The following is a 26,167-nucleotide window of genomic DNA, read 5'->3' as shown; positions in this document are numbered from 1 at the left end:
TTGGATTTCTGTCAGGTGACCATGCTAAGTAGATGATAAAGAATCTCTAAAAGCCAGTGAGTTATATCCACCTGCTTTACCTGAGCCTCTTCCTAGGGCTTGGTTTCACGGTCCACATAAATCTAGCCCGCCACTGGTCTGGTCACAAAGCTAGATTAGATTGTAACCATGGAGTCAGCACAGTCCTGGGGTTTTACAGCGCTGCGCACCCGGCAGAGCCATTTGCAAAATCATGGCAACATTGTTTGCCTTTCAAGTCTTGTTTCTGTCACTGACACCCTAAGACCTGCATTACAGACGGATAATGTGTTTCTTTTCATCTTTCGGATATATAATCCCTGTCAAGGCTATGTGAGAGGGAGGATGCTCTAGGTGTACACCTTGTCTCCAATAGCAATATTATCCAACTGCATCCACCACTGATCCATAATAACTAATGGTATCTGTGAACATGGATGGCTCTGGTAACGGTCTAAAATGTAAGCCTGCAGCTGAGTATCTTTAAAAGGTCCAACGCAGCCGTTTTTATCTCAATATCAAATTATTTCTGGGTAACAATCCTCTGAAGGTCTGGTCAAGGACACACACACACACACACACACACCAAACCACACACATACATCCACAGCCCACTACACACACACCCGCAAACCCTCTCGACACGTACAAACATACACTCAATAGTGTGATCACACTGTTCCAGAGTGAGCTTGTTTATCCACACAGCACAGTTATGAGTTCCATAGCTCCATGTATGGCTCCATGTTGCTGGGGTGACAAATGGCCTGGTAGCAGAGGACGATGCTATCGGCGCCACACTGTTCTGTTAACCCGTCCCCTCTACCTGTACCAGGCGCCTGCTCCAGGTGTGATCACTGCAGTTTGTACCTATAAACCGGACGACCAGATGATAGTAGAGTAGTTCAAAGGGTACAGTATAAGTACATAGAAAAATGGAAGGAGACATGCATAGTGAAAATACATGTAGATAACCTATGGGCCTACATTTACTTGCAGTTGTGCATTCAAAGTAATCAGCTACAAACTAAATATGTTCTGGTGTATTAGACATATATTTCACATCATTTGCGTTAGTGTACTTAGAAATACTTGACTTCTTGCTTTTACAAACTACAGTGCCTTGCGGAAGTATTCGGCCCCCTGGAACTTTGCGACCTTTTGCCACATTTCAGGCTTCAAACATAAAGATATAAAACTGTATTTTTTTGTGAAGAATCAACAACAAGTGGGACACAATCATGAAGTGGAACGACATTTATTGGATATTTCAAACTTTTTTAACAAATCAAAAACTGAAAAATTGGGCGTGCAAAATTATTCAGCCCCTTTACTTTCAGTGCAGCAAACTCTCTCCAGAAGTTCAGTGAGGATCTCTGAATGATCCAATGTTGACCTAAATGACTAATGATGATAAATACAATCCACCTGTGTGTAATCAAGTCTCCGTATAAATGCACCTGCACTGTGATAGTCTCAGAGGTCCGTTAAAAGCGCAGAGAGCATTATGAAGAACAAGGAACACACCAGGCAGGTCCGAGATACTGTTGTGAAGAAGTTTAAAGCCGGATTTGGATACAAAAAGATTTCCCAAGCTTTAAACATCCCAAGGAGCACTGTGCAAGCGGTAATATTGAAATGGAAGGAGTATCAGACCACTGCAAATCTACCAAGACCTGGCCGTCCCTCTAAACTTTCAGCTCATACAAGGAGAACACTGATCAGAGATGCAGCCAAGAGGCCCATGATCACTCTGGATGAACTGCAGAGATCTACAGCTGAGGTGGGAGACTCTGTCCATAGGACAACAATCAGTCGTATATTGCACAAATCTGGCCTTTATGGAAGAGTGGCAAGAAGAAAGTCATTTCTTAAAGATATCCATAAAAAGTGTTGTTTAAAGTTTGCCACAAGCCACCTGGGAGACACACCAAACATGTGGAAGAAGGTGCTCTGGTCAGATGAAACCAAAATTGAACTTTTTGGCAACAATGCAAAACGTTATGTTTGGCGTAAAAGCAACACAGCTGAACACACCATCCCCACTGTCAAACATGGTGGTGGCAGCATCATGGTTTGGGCCTGCTTTTCTTCAGCAGGGACAGGGAAGATGGTTAAAATGGCCAAATACAGGACCATTCTGGAAGAAAACCTGATGGAGTCTGCAAAAGACCTGAGACTGGGACGGAGATTTGTCTTCCAACAAGACAATGATCCAAAACATAAAGCAAAATCTACAATGGAATGGTTCAAAAATAAACATATCCAGGTGTTAGAATGGCCAAGTCAAAGTCCAGACCTGAATCCAATCGAGAATCTGTGGAAAGAACTAAAAACTGCTGTTCACAAATGCTCTCCATCCAACCTCACTGAGCTCGAGCTGTTTTGCAAGGAGGAATGGGAAAAAATGTCAGTCTCTCTATGTGCAAAACTGATAGAGACATACCCCAAGCGACTTACAGCTGTAATCGCAGCAAAAGGTGGCGCTACAAAGTATTAACTTAAGGGGGCTGAATAATTTTGCACGCCCAATTTTTCAGTTTTTGATTTGTTAAAAAAGTTTGAAATATCCAATAAATGTCGTTCCACTTCATGATTGTGTCCCACTTGTTGTTGATTCTTCAGAAAAAAGTACAGTTTCATATCTTTATGTTTGAAGCCTGAAATGTGGCAAAAGGTCGCAAAGTTCCAGGGGGCCGAATACTTTCGCAAGGCACTGTATGTCCCACTGTTTAATGTATACTCCTCAGTCCCTGTTGAGCCTCGTTATCGATGCAGTGTACACTCTTGTCCTCCACACCCCTGCCACTAATGCACCCATCCCACTCCTCTCTGACCTATTGCAAGAGGAGGCTGATGCAAAATGCATTTCATTATAATCTGCAGTCTACTGTACCACTGAGGATCCCTGGAGCACTCTTCAACTGTACATCACGTCCAAGAACCTCCTTCTCCCCAACACTCAAGTACACTTTTGTTCCAGGAGCAATAGCCACTTTCACTATAAAAGGTCCACCGGGTCTTTGGATAAAAATGTATGCAATTCAGCTGCTAAATGGCACTGCACCCAAGGCAGATAGATAGTTCCAATTTTACTGCATTTACTGCATTCGGCCACCTGGAGTTCTCTTCCGGAGTACTGTGGCTGGAATCCTATTTAAAGATGCTACAATGACGCTTCCATTAATTGGAGACAAATAGCTGGTGTGTTGTTGTTCGGTAGCAGCCACCTCAGGGTAGTGTGAGGGAGACTCTGTTTAGCTCCCAGAGTAATATCCCTCTCATTAGAATTGTATACTTCATGTACAATTTGGTCTACATTACATATTACACTGTCTCAACACTTTGTCAATCAGCTTTTACATTTTTTCTGATACACATCTATGCAATCCCGATAGCTAAAGGCAATTTAAACATTCCTCGATCCCATGTTTAGATACAGGTCTTCTATCGTATAAGGAATGCCTTTGAACATTCTAGTGTAAATACAGCAGGACCTCCAGATATCAGCTCAGCAGCCGTGCTATCCCAGTTAGATCCTGCAAGAAGACCCATGTACTGTAATATGTGTGTGCAGCCGTAATGCGTACGGATACTGTAACAGTCAAAAGTTTGGACACACCTATTCATTCAAGGGGTTTCTTTATTTGACTATTTTCTACATTTTAGAATAATAGTGAAGACCATGAAATAACACATATGTAGTAACCAAAACCAAAAAGTGTAAAACAAATTTTACATTTTTCAAAGTAGCCACCCTTTGCCTTGGTGACAACTTTGATCACTCTTGGCATTCTCTCAACCAGCTTCATCTGGAATGCTTTTCCAAGTGTTTTGAAGGAGTTCCCACATATGCTGAGCATTTGTTGGCTGCTTTTCCTTCACTCTGCAGTCTAACTCCTCCCAAACCATCTCAATTGGGTTGAGGTCAGGTGATTGTGGAGGCCAGGTCATCTGATGCAGCACTCCCTCACTCTCCTTCTTGGTCAAATAGCCCTTACAGTCTGGAGGTGTGTTTTGGGTCATTGTCCTGTTGAAAAACAAATGATAGTCCCACTAAGCTCAAACCAGATGGGATGGCATATTGCTGCAGAATGCTGTGGTAACCATGCTGGTTTAAGTGCACCTTGAATTCTAAATAAATCACAGACAGTGTCACCAGAAAAGCACCCCCACACCATCACATCTCCTCCTCCATGCTTCACAGTGGGAACCACACATGCGGAGATCATACGTTCACCTACTCAGCGTCTCACAATGACATGACGGTTGGAACCAAAAATATCAACTTTGGTCTAAAATTTGCTTGTGTTTCTTGGCCCAAGCAAGTCTCTTCTTATTATTGATGTCCTTTAGTAGTGGTTTCTGTCCTCTGAACTGTTGATGTTGAGATGTATCTGTTTTTATTTGGGCTGCAAATTCTGAAGCTGGTAACTTGAATGAACTTACCCTCTGCAGCAGAGTTAACTCTGGGTCTTCCTTTCCTGTGGCGGTCCTCATGAGAGCCAGATACATCATAGCTCTTGATGGTCTTTGCAACTGCTCATTTGCAAAATGTTCCGCATTGACTGACCTCCATGTCTTAAAGTATTGATGACTGTCATTTCTCTTTACTTATTTGAGTTGGTATTGGTATTTTACCAAATAGGGCTATCTTCTATATACAACCCCTACCTTGTCACAACACAACTGATTGGCTCAAACGCATTAAGAAGGAAATAAATTCCACAAATTAACTTTTAACAAGGCACACCTGTTGATTGAAATGCATTCCAATCGACTGGTTGAGAGAATGCCAAGAATGTGCAACGCTGTCATCAAGGCAAAGGGTGGCTACTTTGAAGAATTTCAAGTAGAAAATATATTTATTTGTTTATGTCACACCCTGATTTGTTTCACCTATATTTTTGATTGTCCCCACCCCCTCCAGGTGTTGCCCTTCTTCTCCATTATCCCCTGTGTATTTATACCGGTGTTCTCTGTTTGTCTGTTGCCAGTCTGTCTTGTTTGTCAAGTCAACCAGCGTTTTTGTATCAGCTCCTGCTTTTTCCCCAGTCTCTCTTTTCTCATCCTCCTGGTTTTGACCCTTGCCTGTCCTGATCCTGAGCCCGCCCGCCTGACCACTGTGCCTGCCCCTGACCCTGAGCCTGCCTGCCGTCCTGTACCTTTGCCCCTGTTGCTGTTATGAACATTGTTACTTCGACATGGTCTGCATCTGGGTCTTACCTTATCCTGAAAGTTTAACTTCTTGAGTGTAGGATTTTCATTTTTGGCAAAAAAAAGTACCCATTTGAAATGGCCTATTTTTCAGGCCCAGAAACTAGAATATGCATATCATTGTCAGATTAGGATAGAAAACACTCTAAAGTTTCCAAAACTGTCAAAATATTGTCTGTGAGTATAACGGAACTGATATTGCACGCGAAAACCTGAGGAAAATAAAACCAAGAAGTGCTGTTTTTCCTGAAAGCTCTCAGTTCCATTGGATGCCTTGCCTCCATTTAAAGGGATATCAACCAGATTCCTTCTCCTATGGCTTCCTCAAGATGTCAGTCTTTAGACATAGTTTCAGGCTTTTATTTTGAAAAATGAGCGAGAAAGATAACATTGCGTCAGTGGATAGCTGGGTGTTCGCAGAGTTTTTCTTGCGCAACAGAGTGGGGCAGCCATTGTCTCTCCCTCTCCTATTGAAAAAGCGACAGTCCCGGTTGATATACACTGCTCAAAAAAATAAAGGGAACACTTAAACAACACAATGTAACTCCAAGTCAATCACACTTCTGTGAAATCAAACTGTCCACTTAGGAAGCAACACTGATTGACAATAAATGTCACATGCTGTTGTGCAAATGGAATAGACAACAGGTGGAAATTATAGGCATTTAGCAAGACACCCCCAATAAAAGGAGTGGTTCTGCAGGTGGGGACCACAGACCACTTCTCAGTTCCTATGCTTCCTGGCTGATGTTTTGGTCACTTTTGAATGCTGGCGGTGCTTCCACTCTAGTGGTAGCATGAGACGGAGTCTACAACCCACACAAGTGGCTCAGGTAGTGCAGCTCATCCAGAATGCACATCAATGCAAGAAAGTTTGCTGTGTCTGTCAGCGTAGTGTCCAGAGCATGGAGGCGCTACCAGGAGACAGGCCAGTACATCAGGAGACGTGGAGGAGGCCGTAGGAGGGCAACAACCCAGCAGCAGGACCGCTACCTCTGCCTTTGTGCAAGGAGGAGAAGGAGGAGCACTGCCAGAGCCCTGCAAAATGACCTCCAGCAGGCTACAAATGTGCATGTGTCTCCTCAAATGGTCAGAAACAGACTCCATGAGGGTGGAATGAGGGCCCGACGTCCACAGGTGGGGGTTGTGCTTACAGCCCAACACCGTGCAGGATGTTTGGCATTTGCCAGAGAACACCAAGATTGACAAATTCGCCACTGGCGCCCTGTGCCCTTCACAGATTAAAGCAGGTTCACACTGAGCACGTGACAGACGTGACAGTCTGGAGACGCCGTGGAGAACGTTCTGCTGCCTGCAACATCCTCCAGCATGACCGGTTTGGCGGTGGGTCAGTCATGGTGTGGGGTGGCATTTCTTTAGGTGGCCGCACAGCCCTCCATGTGATCGCCAGAGGTAGCCTGACTGCCATTAGGTACCGAGATGAGATCCTCAGACACCTTGTGAGAACATATGCTGGTGCGGTTGGCCCTGGGTTACTCCTAATGCAAGACAATGCTAGACCTCATGTGGCTGGAGTGTGTCAGCAGTTCCTGCAAGAGGAAGGCATTGATGCTATAGACAGGCCCGCCCGTTCCCCAGACCTGAATCCAATTGAGCACATCTGGGACATCATGTCTCGCTCCATCCACCAACGCCACGTTGCACCACAGACTGTCCAGGAGTTGGCGGATGCTTTAGTCCAGGTCTGGGAGGAGATCCCTCAGGAGACCATCCGCCACCTCATCAGGAGCATGCCCAGGCGTTGTAGGGAGGTCATACAGGCACGTGGAGGCCACACACACTACTGAGCCTCATTTTGACTTGTTTTAAGGACATTACATTAAAGTTGGATCAGCCTGTAGTGTGGTTTTCCACTTCAATTTTGAGTGTGACTCCAAATCCAGACCTCCATGGGTTGATAAATTTGATTTCCATTGATAATTTTTGTATGATTTGTTGTCAGCACATTCAACTATGTAAAGAAAAAAGTATTTAATAAGAATATTTCATTCATTCAGATCTTGGATGTGTTATTTTAGTGTTCCCTTTATTTTTTTGAGCAGTATATTTTCCATAACCAAAAATATAGTATTTTCAGCTGTTTGAAGCTGGTGTACAAAACTGAAAGTAAAATATGCAAAAACTAAACTTAAGAACGGGAAGCATAAAAAAAGCACATGTAAAAACAGATCTATTGCTTCTGAAACTTGCTTTCAATGAGAATGACAGATCTATAACGCACATTTCTATATGAATTTACATAGAGTTACATATTGCAGATTTAAGGCATACCTCACTGTGTCTTCACTTTCACACCCTTATTTAGAGAGCAAGATAACGTGATGCAGTCCTAATATGGGCACTGTAATACTGAACGTTTAATATTCCCCATATCTAGATATACAGTGGGGAGAACAAGTATTTGATACTGTTGCAGGAATTTAATTCCTCTATGTTTTAACACCCAATTAAAATTAAACACTGTCAATTCATAAGGATTTGTATGACCCTTATTTTATAAAAATGGACAGAGCCCAGTCTTAAAGTCAAATAGCAGCTTTTATTCACGAGAGTGCTGAACACGATACAGTTTACCACAGGTTATAAACTGAAAATGACGTCATTATTTTTCGAACTGTCCCGTCTCTTCTCCCACCCTGGTACTAATTCAGTATCTCAAGCCTTCCCACATCGTCTCCCTAACAATTTAATATGATTTATGACTGAGCCAAGGTCTTCCTGTGTAGATAAGCATTCTAGCCAGTCTGAAGATATAGTTCATTCATTTCTACCAAGGAACAGACCGTCATTGTTCTAATTCTTGATTATATTTACACACATTATATTCAGTACTAGGATTAAAAAGAAAATTCATACATATACAGTAACACAATAGTATGCTGATTAGTACATATACAGTAACATAATAGTATTCTGATTAGTCAGTCCTGATTGAAATGTATACATAATTAGTCATTATTGATAAAAATTCCCTTAACAGATACGCTGCCAATTTTGCAGGTTTTCCTACGTACAAAGCATGTAGAAGTCTGTAATTCTTATCATAGGTACACTTCAACTGTGAGAGACGGAATCTAAAACAAAAATCCAGAAAATCACATTGTATGATTTTTAAGTAATTAATTTGCATTTTATTGCATGACATAAGTATTTGATACATCAGAAAAGCAGAACTTAATATTTGGTACAGAAACCTTTGTTTGCAATTATAAAGGTAATACATTTCTTGTAGTTCTTTACCAGGTTTGCACACACTGCAGCAGGGATTTTGTTCCACTCATCCATACAGACCTTCTCCAGATCCTTCAGGTTTCGGGGCTGTCGCTGGACAAGACGGACTTTCAGCTCCCTCCAAAGATGCTCTATTGGGTTCAGGTCTGGAGACTGGCTAGAGCACTCCAGGACCTTGAGATGCTTCTTACGGAGCCACTCCTTAGTTGCCCTGGCTGTGTGTTTCGGGTCGTTGTCATGCTGGAAGACACAGCCACGACCCATCTTCAATGCTCTTACTGAGGGAAGGAGGTTGTTGGCCAAGATCTCGCGATACATGGCCCATCCATCCTCCCCTCAATACGGTGCAGTCGTCCTGTCCCCTTTGCAGAAAAGCATCCCCAAAGAATGATGTTTCCACCTCCATGCTTCACGTTTGGGATGGTGTTCTTGGGGTTGTACTCATCCTTCTTCTTCCTCCAAACACGGCGAGTGGAGTTTAGACCAAAAAGCTCTATTTTTATCTCATCAGACCACATGACCTTCTCCCATTCCTCCTCTGGATCATCCAGATGGTCATTGGCAAACTTCAGACGGGCCTGGACATGCGCTGGCTTGAGCAGGGGGACCTTGCGTGCGCTGCAGGATTATTTTCCATGACGGCATAGTGTGTTACTAATGGTTTCCTTTGAGATTGTGGTCCCAGCTCTCTTCAGGTCATTGACAAGGTCCTGCCGTGTAGTTCTGGGCTGATCCCTCACCTTCCTCATGACCATGAGCTCTTGCATGGAGCCCCAGACCGAGGGTAATTGACCGTCATCTTGAACTTCTTCCATTTTCTAATAATTGCGCCAACAGTTGTTGCCTTCTCACCAAGCTGCTTGCCTATTGTCCTGTAGCCCATCCCAGCCTTGTGCAGGTCTACAATTTTATCCCTGATGTCCTTACACAGCTCTCTGGTCTTGGCCATTGTGGAGACGTTGGAGTCTGTTTGATTGAGTGTGTGGACAGGTGTCAACGAGTTCAAACAGGTGCAGTTAATACAGGTAATGAGTGGAGAACAGGAGGGATTCTTTTTAAAAAAACTAACAGGTCTGTGAGAGCCGGAATTCTTACTGGTTGGTAGGTGAGCAAATACTTATGTCATGCAATAAAATGCAAATTAATTACTTAAAAATCATACAATGTGATTTTCTGGATTTTTGTTTTAGATTCCGTCTCTCACAGTTGAAGTGTACCTATGATAAGAATTACAGACCTCTACATGCTTTGTAAGAAGGAAAACCTGCAAAATCGGCAGTGTATCAAATACTTGTTCTCCCCACTGTGTGTGTGTGTATATATATATATATCTGGTAACAGAATGGGGTTCAACATAGGAGACAGTGCTGCCTATGATCGAACGGTAACTGTTATTTTCCCTCCTTTCTTAACCACTGCAGTACAATCAGAGCTTAGTTGTAGTATGCATGTCCTTGAATCAATAGCCTGCCTATGGGAACCACTTGATCAATATCTTCTAACTTTCATTTACACATCACCTTGTGAACTTTAGTCGATTTTCATACATAGGCACACACATGCGCACAAATGTTTGCACAAACAGACACACACTTGCTCTCTCACTAAACTCTCCATTGGGAACCGGACTGGGCCGACTCTCCCGGTGACATCCTGTAATGCACTGGCCATAAACATCCATAAACAGATTGAGTGAAATATCGATAAAGCCATTTTGTTTTATTGTCCCCCCTGAAATTATTTTGTCAATGTGCTTCCATTACGTCTCCTCCAACTCCCCTGGTCCGCTAGTCTCCTGCTGATCAATCAGCGCTTTATGAAGCATGCAGCAGGATATAGCACTAGTGTTTGGAGGCCTCATAAACATTCACTTAATAGCTACTATAGCAACTGGTGGTGGGATAGAGGAAGGTGATGAAGAAGAGTGTATGGGCAAAGGACGACAAAGACAGAGGCTTGTTTCTAAATAGGTTATATAGCACAGTCGGTGTGGACCAGACCTCCCAGTGAGAGGTGATGTTGTTGATCCAGACATACAGTACCAGCCAAAAGTTTGGAAACACCTAATAATTCAAGGGTTCTTCTTTATTTTTTATTATTTTCTACATTGTAGAATAATAGTGAAGACATCAACACTATCACATAACAGATATGGAATCATGTAGTAACCAAAAAGTGTTAACTCCTTGACGCACCCATCCCTTTAGCGGGATCATTTTCATCAACACCCGCTGAATTGCAGTGCGCCAAATTCAAATTAAATTACTAAAAATATTAAATTTAAAAAAAAAATGTGCAATATAGCAAAACACAGTTTAGCTTGTTGTTAATCCACCTGGCGTGTCAGATTTCAATACAGCATTTCGGCGAAAGCATAACAAGCGTTTATGTAAGAACACCTCTATCAGTAGACAAAATATTACAAACACTAGCAGCCAAGTAGATTGGTCACGAAAGTCAGAAAAGCAAGAGATTAAATCGCTTACCTTTGATGATCTTCGGATGTTTGCACTCACGAGACTCCCAGTTACACAATAAAATGTTCCTTTTGTTCCATAAAGATTATTTTTATATCCAAAATACCTCCATTTGTTTGGCGCGTTATGTTCAGAAATCCACAGGCTCGAGAGGTCACGACATCGCAGACGAAAATTCCAAATAGTATCCGTAATGTCCACAGAAACATGTCACACATTTTTTTGAATCAATCCTCAGGTAGTTTTAAAAATATATAATCGATAATACACTGCTCAAAAAATAAAGGGAACACTAAAATAACACATCCTAGATCTGAATGAATGAAATATTCTTATTAAATACTTTTTTCTTTACATAGTTGAATGTGCTGACAACAAAATCACACAAAAATGATCAATGGAAATCTAATTTATCAACCCATGGAGGTCTGGATTTGGAGTCACACTCAAAATTAAAGTGGAAAACCACACTACAGGCTGATCCAACGTTGATGTAATGTCCTTAAAACAAGTCAAAATGAGGCTCAGTAGTGTGTGTGGCCTCCACGTGCCTGTATGACCTCCCTACAACGCCTGGGCATGCTCCTGATGAGGTGGAGGATGGTCTCCTGAGGGATCTCCTCCCAGACCTGGACTAAAACATCCGCCAACTCCTGGACAGCCTGTGGTGCAATGGAGCGAGACATGATGTCCCAGATGTGCTCAATTGCCTTCAGGTCTGGGGATCGGGCGGGCCAGTCCATAGCATCAATGCCTTCCTCTTGCAGGAACTGCTGACACACTCCTGCCACATGAGGTCTAGCATTGTCTTGCATTAGGAGTAACCCAGGGCCAACCGCACCAGCATATGGTCTCACAGGGGGTCTGAGGATCTCATCTCGGTACCTAATGGCAGTCAGGCTACCTCTGGCGAGTACATGGAGGGCTGTGTGGCCCCCCAAAGAACTCCCACCCCACACCATGACTGACCCACCACCATACCGGTCATGCTGGAGGATGTTGCAGGCAGCAGAACGTTCTCCATGGCGTCTCCAGACTGTAACATGTGCTCAGTGTGAACCTGCTTTCATCTGTGAAGGTGTTCTCTGGAAAATGCCAAACGTCCTGCATGGTGTTGGGCTGTAAGCACAACCCCCACCTGTGGACATCGGGCCCTCATACCACCCTCATGGAGTCTCTTTCTGACCGTTTGAGCAGACACATGCACATTTGTGGCCTGCTGGAGGTCATTTTGCAGGGCTCTGGCAGTGCTCCTCCTGCTCCTCCTTGCACAAAGGCGGAGGTAGCGGTCCTGCTGCTGGGTTGTTGCCCTCCTACGGCCTCCTCCACGTCTCCTGATGTACTGGCCTGTCTCCTGGTAGCGCCTCCATGCTCTGGACACTACGCTGACAGACACAGCAAACTTTCTTGCCACATCTCGCATTGATGTGCCATCCTGGATGAGCTGCACTACCTGAGCCACTTGTGTGGGTTGTAGACTCCGTCTCATGCTACCACTAGAGTGGAAGCACCGCCAGCATTCAAAAGTGACCAAAACATCAGCCAGGAAGCATAGGAACTGAGAAGTGGTCTGTGGTCCCCACCTGCAGAACCACTCCTTTTATTGGGGGTGTCTTGCTAAATGCCTATAATTTCCACCTGTTGTCTATTCCATTTGCACAACAGCATGTGAAATTTATTGTCAATCAGTGTTGCTTCCTAAGTGGACAGTTTGATTTCACAGAAGTGTGATTGACTTGGAGTTACATTGTGTTGTTTAAGTGTTCCCTTTATTTTTTTGAGCAGTGTATATTTCACAGCGGTTTAGATGGTACAATAATTCTCTACACAATGAATGGTTGTTTTTTCTGTTTCCTGGTCTAGATCTGACTACAGCTGCAGTCTGTCAACACTGAGTAACTGTATTACTTTCTCTCTAATGGGCTCTAATTAGAATCTATCAACTTGTCTATGGACTGTGGCTAGCGGGGTGGTAGCAGTGTTTGAGAGAAGACTGACTGGGCTCTGCAGTGACAGAATGAGGAACTGATGTTGTGTTCTCTGATATACTGCACTGGTAATTTAGAACAGATTTTCTGGGTTTTTACTCTTCACCTTAATGCTGTGTTATGCATTAAGCCAAACCATTCTGGGTTATGCCCCTCAGACTGTATGAATTCATATAACGAAACGAGCTTGAAGAGACGGTACTTATGTGTGAGTTTGTGTGAGTTTATGGCAAAAGAGGCCCCTCAAATAATGATATTTCAAAATGTTGCTTTGACACTATGGTATTCTGAAATACTGCTGTCTTGACAGCTCATCACACACCCATGTACTCTGTGAAAACTGACATTACATATGGACAGCCTCTATTGCTTTTCATGGATATGGGTGGCAAGTTTGAATGGTCTTCTCTTTCAGGCAGGGGGCTGAGTTCTCTTTCAGCATTGTTAAATAAAAACAGTCCAAATTGTTCATTTTGACCATTAAGCTGGCACTCTATACTGGCCATCTTTCTCTCCATACTATGATAATCGGCAGACAGCCTAGTGGTTAAAGAGTTGGGCCAGTAACCAAAAGGTTGCGAAATCGAGTCCCCGAGCTGACCAGGTAAATATCTGTCATTCTGCCCCTGAATAAGGCAGTTAACCCACTGTTCCTAGGCCGTCATTGTAAATAATAATTTGTTCTTAATAACTGACTTGCCTAGTTTAATAAAAAATAAAATAAAAATCCTCATAAAAGCTGCATCATGACTCTTTTCCAGACCATCTGAGCAAAAGGTAATGTCTTGACTGTGAGGCCTGGTTATTTATACGAAGAGCTCCTTGTTACAGTGTAGAAATATGCATGTTTTTTTTCTGGTCTGTGTCGTTGGGTGACTTGTGACAGGCTTTTGGGGTTTGGGGATTGTGATATGTCTCTTATCTGTCATAGTCTCAGTAGTCTGTTGGTAAATACATGTACATATACAACAGCCTACAGTGTATAACTGCCACTAGAGACAGTTGATGCATATGGGTTGCAAGCATTGGTGGAAAAGTACCCAATTGTCATACTTGAGTAAAAGTAAAGATACCTTAATAGAAAATTACTCAAGTAAAAGTGAAAGTCACCCTGTAAAATACTTGAGTAACAGTCTAAAAGTATTTTTTTTTTAAATGTACGTACTGTAAGCATCAAAAGTACATGTAATTGCTAAAATATACTTAGGTATCAAAAGGTTTGCATTCTTAGGAAACTATGCAGAATTTAGTTTTTTCATGTATTATTTCTTACACCGTTACCCCAGGAAATGTTAAGTGTTATTACATACAGCCGGGAAGAACTATTGGCTATAAGAGCAACGTCAACTTACCAACATTACGGCAAGTAATACGATTTTCCAAAGTGGATCCTCTGTTTGTAGCACCACCCAGGATAATGGATCAGATCCCAGTAGGCGACCCAAAACAATGTTGCTGCAGAAGAGGCAGACAGAGCGGTATTCTGGTCAGGCTGCTTCCGTCATCATGAAGTGCATTGAGAAACTAGTCAAGGATCATATCACCTCCACCCTACCTGACACCCTAGACCCACTCCAATTTGCTTACCGCCCCAATAGGTCCACAGACGACGCATTCGCAATCACACTGCACATTGCCCTAACCCATCTGGACAAGAGGAATACCTATGTAAAAATGCTGTTCATCGATCAGCATTTAACACCATAGAACCCTTCAAACTCGTAATTAAGCTTGAGACCCTAGGAAGCAACATCTCCACCCCGCTGATCCTCAACACTGGGGCCCCACAAGGGTGCGTTCTCAGCCCTCTCCAGTACTCCCTGTTCACCCATGACTGCATGGTCATGCACGCCTCCAACTTAATCATCAAGTTTGCAAACGACACTACAGTGGTAGGCTTGATTACCAACAACGACAAGACGGCCTACAGGGAGAAGGTGAGGGCCCTCGGAGTGTGGTGTCAGGAAAATAACATCACACTCAACGTCAACAAAACAAAGGAGATGATCGTGGACTTCAGGAAACAGCAGAGGGGGCACTCCCCTATCCACATCGACAGGACAGTAGTGGAGAAGGTGGAAAGTTTTAAATTCCTCGGCGAACACATCACGGACAAACTAAAATGGTCCACCCACACAGACAGCGTGGTGAAGAAGGCGCAACAGCGCCTCTTCAACCTCCAGGAGGCTGAAGAAATTTGGCTTGTCACCAAAAACACTCACAAACCTTTACAGCCTGGTACGGCAACTGCTCCGCCCACAATCGTAAGGCTCTCCAGAGGGTAGTGAGGTCTGCACAACGCATCACCGGGGCCAAACTACCTGCCCTCCAGGACACCTACAGCACCTGATGTCACAGGAAGGCCAAAAAGATAAAAAAACAACAACCACCCGAGCCACTGCCTGTTGACTACGTTTTTTAATAATTAAAAATGGGATGTAATAGATGTATCACTAGTCACTTTAAACAATACCACTTTATATAATGTTTACAAACCCTACATTACTCATCTCATATGTATATACTGTACTCTATACCATCTACTTCATCTTGCCTATGTCATTCGGCCGTCGCTCATCCATATGTGTACATATTCTTATTCATTCCTTTACACTTGTGTATAAAGGTAGTTGTTGTGAAATTGTTAGATTACTTGTTTGATATGACTGCATGGTCGGAACTAGAAGCACAAGCACTTCGCAACACTCGTATTAACATCTGCTAACCATGTGTATGTGACCATTACATTTTGATTTGATTTTAAAAGTATAATTTCAAGTTCTTTAAATTAAGCAAACCAGACGGCATCATTTTCTTATTTACGTTGTAACGGTTTTGACTTGAGGTTATTATTTATAGGGGTGCCGGGTAGGTTGTGCCCAGAGAAAACATTGGTTTCTCCTTTTGGTTTGGGAGGGAATGAGTCCCATCTGGTACATTACGTCTACACCAATACAAAGGACTTATGTAAAAGTCAGGATGGAAATACACTTTCCATAAACCCTTAAAACATTGGAAAGAGCTTCAAAAACAACTATATTCTTTTGCGCAGGTTGTATTAGCAACATCAATGATTACACACACATATACAGTGCCTTGCGAAAGTATTCGGCCCCCTGGAACTTTGCGACCTTTTGCCACATTTCAGGCTTCAAACATAAGGATATAAAACTGTACTTTTTTGTGAAGAATCAACAACAAGTGGGACACAATCATGAAGTGGAACGACATTTATTGGATATTTCAAACTTTTTTAACAAATCAAAAACTGAAAAATTGGGCGTGCAAAATTATTCAGCCCCCTTAAGTTAATACTTTGTAGCGCCACCTTTTGCTGCGATTACAGCTGTAAGTCGCTTGGGGTATGTCTCTATCAGTTTTGCACATAGAGAGACTGACATTTTTTCCCATTCCTCCTTGCAAAACAGCTCGAGCTCAGTGAGGTTGGATGGAGAGCATTTGTGAACAGCAGTTTTTAGTTCTTTCCACAGATTCTCGATTGGATTCAGGTCTGGACTTTGACTTGGCCATTCTAACACCTGGATATGTTTATTTTTGAACCATTCCATTGTAGATTTTGCTTTATGTTTTGGATCATTGTCTTGTTGGAAGACAAATCTCCGTCCCAGTCTCAGGTCTTTTGCAGACTCCATCAGGTTTTCTTCCAGAATGGTCCTGTATTTGGCTCCATCCATCTTCCCATCAATTTTAACCATCTTCCCTGTCCCTGCTGAAGAAAAGCAGGCCCAAACCATGATGCTGCCACCACCATGTTTGACAGTGGGGATGGTGTGTTCAGCTGTGTTGCTTTTACGCCAAACATAACGTTTTGCATTGTTGCCAAAAAGTTCAATTTTGGTTTCATCTGACCAGAGCACCTTCTTCCACATGTTTGGTGTGTCTCCCAGGTGGCTTGTGGCAAACTTTAAACGACACTTTTTATGGATATCTTTAAGAAATTACTTTCTTCTTGCCACTCTTCCATAAAGGCCAGATTTGTGCAATATACGACTGATTGTTGTCCTATGGACAGAGTCTCCCACCTCAGCTGTAGATCTCTGCAGTTCATCCAGAGTGATTATGGGCCTCTTGGCTGCATCTCTGATCAGTCTTCTCCTTGTATGAGCTGAAAGTTTAGAGGGACGGCCAGGTCTTGGTAGATTTGCAGTGGTCTGATACTCCTTCCATTTCAATATTACCGCTTGCACAGTGCTCCTTGGGATGTTTAAAGCTTGGGAAATCTTTTTGTATCCAAATCCGGCTTTAAACTTCTTCACAACAGTATCTCGGACCTGCCTGGTGTGTTCCTTGTTCTTCATAATGCTCTCTGCGCTTTTAACGGACCTCTGAGACTATCACAGTGCAGGTGCATTTATACGGAGACTTGATTACACACAGGTGGATTGTATTTATCATCATTAGTCATTTAGGTCAACATTGGATCATTCAGAGATCCTCACTGAACTTCTGGAGAGAGTTTGCTGCACTGAAAGTAAAGGGGCTGTATAATTTTGCACGCCCAATTTTTCAGTTTTTGATTTGTTAAAAAGTTTGAAATATCCAATAAATGTCGTTCCACTTCATGATTGTGTCCCACTTGTTGTTGATTCTTCACAAAAAAATACAGTTTTATATCTTTATGTTTGAAGCCTGAAATGTGGCAAAAGGTTGCAAAGTTCCAGGGGGGCGAATACTTTCGCAAGGCACTGTATAATAACATCACAATGAGTTCTGGTTCCTCCAGAAATGTCCTGTACCTCGGGCCTGAAAAGAGTCCAGCCCGGTAAAGGAGTTCAGGGAACTCAAGTGACTTTTGTCAAGCAATGTTTGTCAGTTCATTCAGTGTAGCATAAACCCAGTATTATCATACAATCAATATAACAATTATTGTACCACACAGCTATAAAGCGTATCAACTCTTACTAAGTCCTCAACTACAACTAACTACATAAATCATCACAATATACATCACATCAAAACAAATGAAATACCGTATACAAAAAGGTTGTAGTCAGTCAGACAATCCAATCCGCCAACAGATCTCCAGCAAAGGCCACGAAGAACAGAGAGGTGTAGTCCACGGACGCAAAGAGTAGATCCGATCCTGTGTAAACCCTATTAGGCTACAAAACAAACGGAATAGAGAAGCTTCTCGGGAACTTAGGGTTGAACCCATCACAACCCCACTTTTGCACAGCTGATGCTGGCTATTTAATTGGGAATTAAAGGGAAAGCGCCCTATTCGAATGAGAAGCACTGAGACGGTTCAGAAAAATTCAGGGCCGTCACAACATATAGCCAGGGGCATGCTCCAACACTCAGACATCATTCACAAACGAAGCATGTGTTTAGTGAGTCTGCCAGATCAGGGGCAGTAGGGAAGACCAGGGATGTTTTCTTGATAATTGTGTGAATTAGGCATTTTTTCTGTCCTGCTAAGCATTCAAAATGTAACGAGTACTTTTGGGTGGAAGGGTGTAAAAAGTACATAATTCTCTTTAGGAATGTAGTGAAGTAAAAGTTGTCTTAAATATAAATAGTAAAGTTAAGTATAGATACCCCTAAAATCTACTTAAGTAGTACTTTCAAGTATTTTTACTTAAATAAATTACACCACTGGCTGCAGGTAGCCTAGTGCTTAGAGCATTGGGCCAGTAACTGAAAGGTCAATGGTTCAAATACCTGAGCTGATAAGGTGAAAGTCTGTTGATGTGTCCTTGAGTAAAGCCCTTAACCCTAATTTGCTCCAGGGGTGTCGTACTACTATGACTGACCCAGAAAACAACACCTTTCACTGCACCTATCTAGTTTACATTACAATAAAAACCTCACATGAATGGTCCGATAGAGTACTGTCTCCTGTTTAGAGTCTCTTAATGGACCCTCATCCCTGTGGGAGTTCAAACAAAGTTCATCTGACAATATTCAATTACAATGTATACTGTATTCCATGTGGCCTGCGTTATCTCCATATTGACTTCACTAATAATACTTTTCATATTCATCTGTTTCATGCAACTCTGATTGCATTACCTGCAACACCTGCCTGCTGTTTCAATGTTTGCTTCCTTACAAAAACATTTTATCAAATAATGTTTATATTATTACCTTTTTGACAAATAGATGTGTCACTGAGTGGTGAATAAGAACCCTGACCTAAACCCCCTAAAAGGGGAAGCTAGACAAACAGAAAATGCAAAAACAAAAAAACATAGCTTGAAGAAACTTTCTGGGTCATTTTACAGCCCAGAAGTCCAGTTACACAGTCTTATAGCCATTCCCTTCATCTCTGCTGAAGAGGTGTGACTCCTAGCAGCAGAGCTGTCAGAGTAAAACAAACCCCCTGCCAAGCCTACTGTACATATGCCCAAGAGGCCTTTGGGATACATACAGGAAGACCAACGCTGCTGTGCTGTTGCCATTACATTTACATCAGTAGAACAAAAGCGCTTCCACCTGGAATTGACCATCAAGTTATCTTGACTTTTTTTTTTTTTATCTTGACCCCTTGACTTTTTCCACATTGTGTTACGTTAAAGCCTTGTTCTAAAATGTAACTCTTTTTTCCCCCCATCAATCTACACACAATGCCCCATAAAAAGTATTCAGTATTCAGACCCTTTACTTTGTTGAAGAAACTTTGGCAGTGATTACAGCCTCGAGTCTTCTTGGGTATGACACTACAAGCGTGGCACATGTGTATTTGGGGACATTTTCCCATTCTTATCTGCAGATCCTCTCAAGCTCTATCAGGTTGGATGGGGAGCATCCCTGCACAGCTATTTTCAGGTGTCTCTAGAGATGTTCGATCGGATTCAAGTCCGGGCACTGGCTGGGCCACTGAAGGACATTGAGAGACTTGTCCCGAAGCCACTCCTGCATTGTCTTTGCTTTGTGCACAGGGTCGTTGTCCTGCTGGAAGGTGAAACTTTGCCCCAGTCTGAGGTCCTGAGCGCTCTGGAGCAGGTTTTCATGAAGTATCTCTCTGTAGTTTGTTCTGTTCATCTTTCCCTCGATCCTGACTAGTCTCCCATTCCCTGCCACTGAAAAACATCCCCACAGCATGATGCCACCACCACCATGCTTCAGCGTTGGGATGGTGCCAGGTTTCCTCCAGACGTGACACTTGGCATTCACACCAAAGGGTTCAATATTGATTTCTTCAGACCAGAGGATCTTGTTTCTCATGGTCTGTGTCCATTAGTTGCCTTTTGGAAAACTCAAAGCAGTCTGTTATGTGCCCATTTCTGAAGAGTGGCTTCCATCTGGATACTCTACCATAAAGGCCTGATTGGTGGAGTGCTGCAGAGATGGTTGTCCTTCTGGAAGGTTCTCCCATCTCAACAGAGGAACTCTGGAGCCCTGTAAGAGTGACCGTTGGGTTTTGGCCACCTCCCTGACCAAGGCCCTTCTCCCCAGATTGCTCAGTTTGGCCAGGGGGCCAGCTCTAGGAAGAGTCTTTGTGTTTCCAATCTTGTTTCATTTAAGAATGATGGAGGTCACTGTGTTCTTTTGGACCTTCAATGCTGCAGAAATGTTTTGGTACCCTTCCCTAGACCCTTCCCTTCCCCAATTCCTTCGACCTCATGGCCTGGTTTTTGCTCTGACATGCACTCTCAACTGTGGGACCTTATATTACCACAGGTTGACTCCAATCAAGTTGTAGAAACATTTCAAGGATGATCAATGAAAACAAGATACACCTGAGCTCAATTTCGATTCTCATAACAAAGGTTCTGAATACTTATGTCAATACGGTATTCAAAATAATTGTTCTTATACATTTTCAAACTTTTCTAAAACCTGTTTTCACTTTGTCATTGTGTGTCTATTGATGAGGAAAACGTGTAACTTAATCAATTTTAGAAGAAGGCTGTAACATAACAAAATCTGGAAAAATTCAAGGGGTTTGAATACTTTCCGAATGTCCCACATAGCTGAGGGAGTACTTCTTTTTGTATATTTTCCCTTGCTGCTTTCCGATTGAAGAGCTGAGAGCTGTAATTCAAGAAAATCCTTAAAGGAATAACGTCCCTGTAAATATTCTCAAGTATTCAGGTACCCAACCATCACCCTGTCGCTGTTATTGAAAATACTCCCCTTATTCGTTTTTGAATAGGATAACTTTTAGAGGCTAAACTTTTAGAGGTGTTTTGGAGTCCCTGCCGTGCCACAAAGTGCTTTGAAACACATTTAGTGAGGCCATCGATCCACTAGCAGCACCCCAATGTAAAGGTTATTCAATAGCATAGGGTGGGACTACAGTAGCTCAGAGCCTAAATTAACTCTGTGGCATAGGTGAGACCTTGTGGGATGTGGCGGCCATGGCGGCCCATATAGATCTGTAGCTTTAGAGATTATGTCCATTGATTTGGCATCACAGTGTGGTATTGAGCGACGGGCCGACGGCTGGCAGAGAGAGGAGGTCTCCTGGCTAATGTTGTAGTTCTGTGATTACAGGTGCCGAGGGAGCCGTATTCACCAACTCTGTGGAGACGCCACACGTCAGGGCCGAGCCCTTCAAAGAGCTACGGTAAGATAAGTTTCTCTTTGAATCCACCCTGATGCACACACATAATATACATGCACACACAAGGCCAGGTTTGGGTACGGTGTAAACCTTGGTGTGTGGTGAGGGAGGGTGTGAGTGGATTATTTCCTTTTAAATGATTCACTAACCCTATGCATACTGCCACTGACAACCATTACTATATATTCCAGCCAGATAAGTGGTGTTTTAAAGATTTCTGTAGATGTTCTGCTGACAGGGCCTATACTGCAGGTGTGTCCTGTCATCAGACTAAGGTTATTTGCTTGTGCTAAGGCACAGCATCAAAATCTTCCTTTTGGTTCAGTTTTCCTTCTTAATGGGGTAGAGAATGATATGTGAGTCCCCACCTATATGCTAGCATACAGTATAAACATACCTTTTTTGTAGTCAACTAAAATCACAGTATCGTTTTTAATAGTTTAGAAACAGAAGATAGGCTCCACTCACAGGTAGATAGATACATTTTACCCTTGTAGCAAATAATACAGTGTAATATTACTTTTGGGGACTCCCGAGTGGTGCAGCGGTCTAAGACACTGCATCTCAGTGCTAGAGGCATCACTACAGACCCTTGTTCGATTCCAAGCTGTATCACAACCGGCCATGTTTGGGATTCCGATAGGGCGGTGCACAATTGGCCCAGCTTCGTCCGGGTTTGGGTGTGGCCGGGGTAGGCCGTCATTGTAAGTAAGAATTTGTTCATAACTGACTTGCCTAGTTAAATAAAGGATAATTAAATATAAAAATTAGCTTTGGAACAGGCCTACAGGATTGGACTTTCTTCCAATGACCTGTAGCTTGGAAAGACTCGACTCTGTGAAGCAATTTACACTCCTCGAGCAACTCCATCCCGTCCAGTTGAGTGTTGATGAAGAACCATTTGGCTGCGTTGTTGTGTGGTCTCCGACATGTACAGATCAATGGCTGTATCTTTGGCAGTGGATGAGCCACCTCTCTACCCAGATCAATGCCCGGATGCTCATCAGAATGTAATTAAAGGAGCTTCTCATGAACTAAAACAAACATATGAAGTACAATGCCAATATCAGAGGCAAGAGACGTAGAGAAGGGAGAGAGGGATAGGGGTAAAGAGAAGTAGAGTGTGGCTGATGGCTGACAAGTGGTGGATTAGACATGGCAGGGACGACAGATTTGTAGGGAGAGAGATAATGAGCAGTTAGTGCCACTTGGAGCATTGGCCTCCACCGACACACAGGTGACTGACTATACTACCACACAACCACCCAAAACATATCTGGACAGACACACACAAGCACACTCTTCACCTTCCAATCTACAACATGGGTGTCAAACATATAGCACAGTGTTTTGGGGTCCGTGTGCGTTTTGAGATTATCATTTGGGTGGGGGCGAAACAAAGTAAATATACTTTAAAATGACTAAACCCAAATTTAAACTGTGTAGAAATTATAATGGACCTACATTTATACAGTTTTGTTGACTGTCCAGCTCACTTACATTCACAGAAATGAAAACTAGACAGTCAGGGAGTATCAAAAATTCCCAAAACAATAGATAGAGGACTCGTTGCAGACCAAATGGAGCCCCCGGGGCAAAATGTATTTGACACCCCTGCCATAAAATGATGTTTGTAAAGCCACAGACACAGCACCTCTCTCCCTCCCCCTGGCCCTAACAGAGTGAGAGGAGAGAAGGGTACAGTGGGCCCACCCTCGTTGACAGTTGACACTGGTTATCATCCCTGCCTCCACATTCACCAAACATTCTGACACCCATCAATCAAAATGAACACTCTGTATGAACACGCAGTTCATAGCATCACCGTGCTACTGTAGCAGCCCATGCATCATCCTTCACTTTCAGAACAGAGGAGGCCCATTCAGTGGTACTTAGATAGAACTGTACAGCTTCTTCATGTAAATGAACCGTGACTCATCAATCATTTACGGAGCTTTAGACATGATCATTTAACCTTTTACTGCAGTGGGCTAAATCTGGGGTCAGACAGTGACTCTTGGTAGTCTTAAAAAAATCGACTTTGAAACAAACATATACAACGCACAAACATGGTTATAGGCTTGCAAAAAAGAAGACACCTGTACCATGTCAGTGTTTGCATCGAAATATTACACTTTATATACATAACAGAAGACTGAAATATAACACAATTGTTTGACATAGAAACAGCTGATTTTTGGCAGCATTTTTAGGAAAAGGACAGATCACTTTGAGTGATGCTCCGGAGCTCAGCATACCATTCCCAGTGTAATTTTTTGGTTGGAGGCTAGGGCTTTTTCTTCTATTTAAGCGCTCTTTTGTAACAAGTAGCCAATTGAAAATGAGATATGACCCAAATTATCCAATTACATTGGAAAGAGGGGTGAGCGCAGTGGAGCATGAGTAAAATCGAATATTTCCATAATGTGTTGGAATCCATGGCAGGCATCAATTCAGGATCCCATCATGTTCTATTTTGAGAGTCATATTCTCCTACTTAGAACAATAGCCGGCATCATATCTCTTCGGTTGAAGATCATGTGTCATCCACATTACATGTCTTTCTATTGAATACATTTCTCACTTGTGGCAGCAGAAAGGCGGACAGGAATATTTGACAGATGTCCTGACCCGTTCTGTACACAGATAAAGACAAAACAATATGACGCCTAGCTTGAGAGCACAAAAAACATCACAATAACTCCTTGAACATGGAATGTGTTCTCAAGAACTAATGTGACAAACCCATAAAAGGCTTCCTTTGAAAATGGAGCCACTATTTTATTTGGCTTTATTATTCGACCGTGTCGTGACTTGACTTTGACATTAGCATTGACTGTTGTTTTTCGAATTAACTAAATATGTCTAATTGTTACCTGATTAAATGAATCACGTAACAATTAACTCATTAGGATCTGGGGCACCACGAGAGCGAGTTCTATAAAGAGTTACCATCTCCCGAATCAAACTCTAAAAGATCTTTACCTATCACACCTATAAACAGTCAACTTATTATTCAAAACCTCGTATCATATCACCATTCTGAACAGTCCTCGCATCTTACCAGAACCTTACTTATGATTCAGTACCACACAAATTGGTTTAATTACTGTATTTATTTACCAGGTAATTAAATGTGAACACAGGATAAACATACACACTCTGCACCGGTTATTGACTGGAGACGTAATATGCTGAAAACAGGTCCCTAGCGGAATGACAACAACATGGGTTCTTGTTAAAGAAGAGATGGAGAGAGAGGGACAGAGACACTTGACATTGCCACATTCAGAAACTACTCTCAACTACAATAACCATATACTTTGCACACGAACCGCAGCCCTCTTTGAGCAAGAAATCATTAATGTATTTACTTGAAATGCCTGGGTTCGCCAGAGATTTCTCGGTGAACGGGGCAGTCTTGGAAAGGGTAATGGGCCATTTCGCGGCACGCTTGTAAGGCTCTGATTGTCCAAAATAGTTCCTAGTTAGTTCCTAGTTAATAGTTAATTTTCCTTCCATTCGCTCTTTAAGATACTTCTTTGAAGATAGACTTGCCAACCTTATCGATGATTCCCCAGTGGGGTGATGAGAGTAGAGTAATACGATGGTTTGAGGAGAGTAACAGGATGGTCCTACTTATATTTGCTTTGATGATACTTTACTTAGGACAGCTAATCAGCCGTACCAGTGATTGTCCGGGAGGTGATGTTATCATCTCCACCTCATGTTGAGATTCAAACTTCAAACCATTTTAAATGTGTAGCAGCCGCTTCATACATTTTCTGGTTCCTTCTGTTTTTTTCTTAACCCATTATTTATACATTTTGCTCAAAAAGGGCGGTTCCGGCAGGCTGGCACACTCCCTGACCTCACTCCGGGGCATTGACTACTCACTGTGCCAAGTTATGGGGAAAAAATGATCTCTTATAACTTCTCAAATCACATCCTTCTCTTAACAAAAACACTTTCATCATGTTCCATATTACATGCACAACCCTTAGTATGGAAACTTCATCTGTGTAGTGGGTATACTTTCAAAGTTACAGTATTTCCTTTATTTCATTTTTAATGACATCACAAAATAACAAACATAATGACATTAGTGTTCTATAGATCGCCTCTGACCATTCCCCACGTTCTACGTTAGAAATATTGTTCCAGTGTTCGCTTTTGAGCGTGTTAGAGTTTCAGCGGGAAAAAGTATGTTGCGAATTTTGAGAGCACAGGCCTGGATCTTCTCCGTTCATTTACAATAGGACGTGAGTTGTTAATCCCCACTAGTTCTTTCAATCAGAGAGGGTCTGATTGAAGTTATTCATTGCCAACCTGATCTGACCTATTTGGATTCTCGTAGGACAGTCATGAAATCTGTCATAACTGTTATACCTTTGAGTTGAGTTTTGGAGGTGATTTGTAATCATTAAAACAAATTCTGTGTCTGTAGTTCGGCTGAGGAAGTAGGCCCTGGTGGAAATGCAATAGGTTTAGCGCTTCCATCCACACTGCAATAAGACCCAGACATGTCAAACAGACCCCCATTTCAAAGTGTATATTTGTCAGAGTAATTGGGCGAACATAGTGTGCCGTTGCCGATGTTCAGGTCACAAAATTATTTCAGAAAGCCACAATCACACTAATCACTGGAGATAATAAACTCTACTGTTATCCAACCAATTAACTCT

The 26,167-nt window shown here is 42.5% G+C and overlaps 1 protein-coding gene across 2 annotated transcripts in view; it reads left to right on the top strand.

Moving 5' to 3' along the window:
• LOC110533613 (delta-sarcoglycan) overlaps window positions 1-26,167 on the top strand; it is a 271,937-nt gene that overhangs the window by 230,359 nt on the left and 15,411 nt on the right. For both annotated transcript variants that reach the window (XM_021618006.3, XM_021618007.3), the window contains exon 6: window positions 21,413-21,485. In XM_021618006.3, the coding sequence (XP_021473681.1) occupies window positions 21,413-21,485 (73 nt within the window). The remainder of the gene's footprint in view (window positions 1-21,412; window positions 21,486-26,167) is intronic.

Source organism: Oncorhynchus mykiss, chromosome 10 (assembly GCF_057628025.1).
Source record: "Oncorhynchus mykiss isolate SJ-2025 chromosome 10, ASM5762802v1, whole genome shotgun sequence".
In the NCBI taxonomy this organism is placed as follows: Eukaryota; Metazoa; Chordata; class Actinopteri; order Salmoniformes; family Salmonidae; genus Oncorhynchus; species Oncorhynchus mykiss.
Note: the sequence above shows the minus strand (reverse complement) of the source record. Positions and strands in the feature narration are given on the sequence as shown.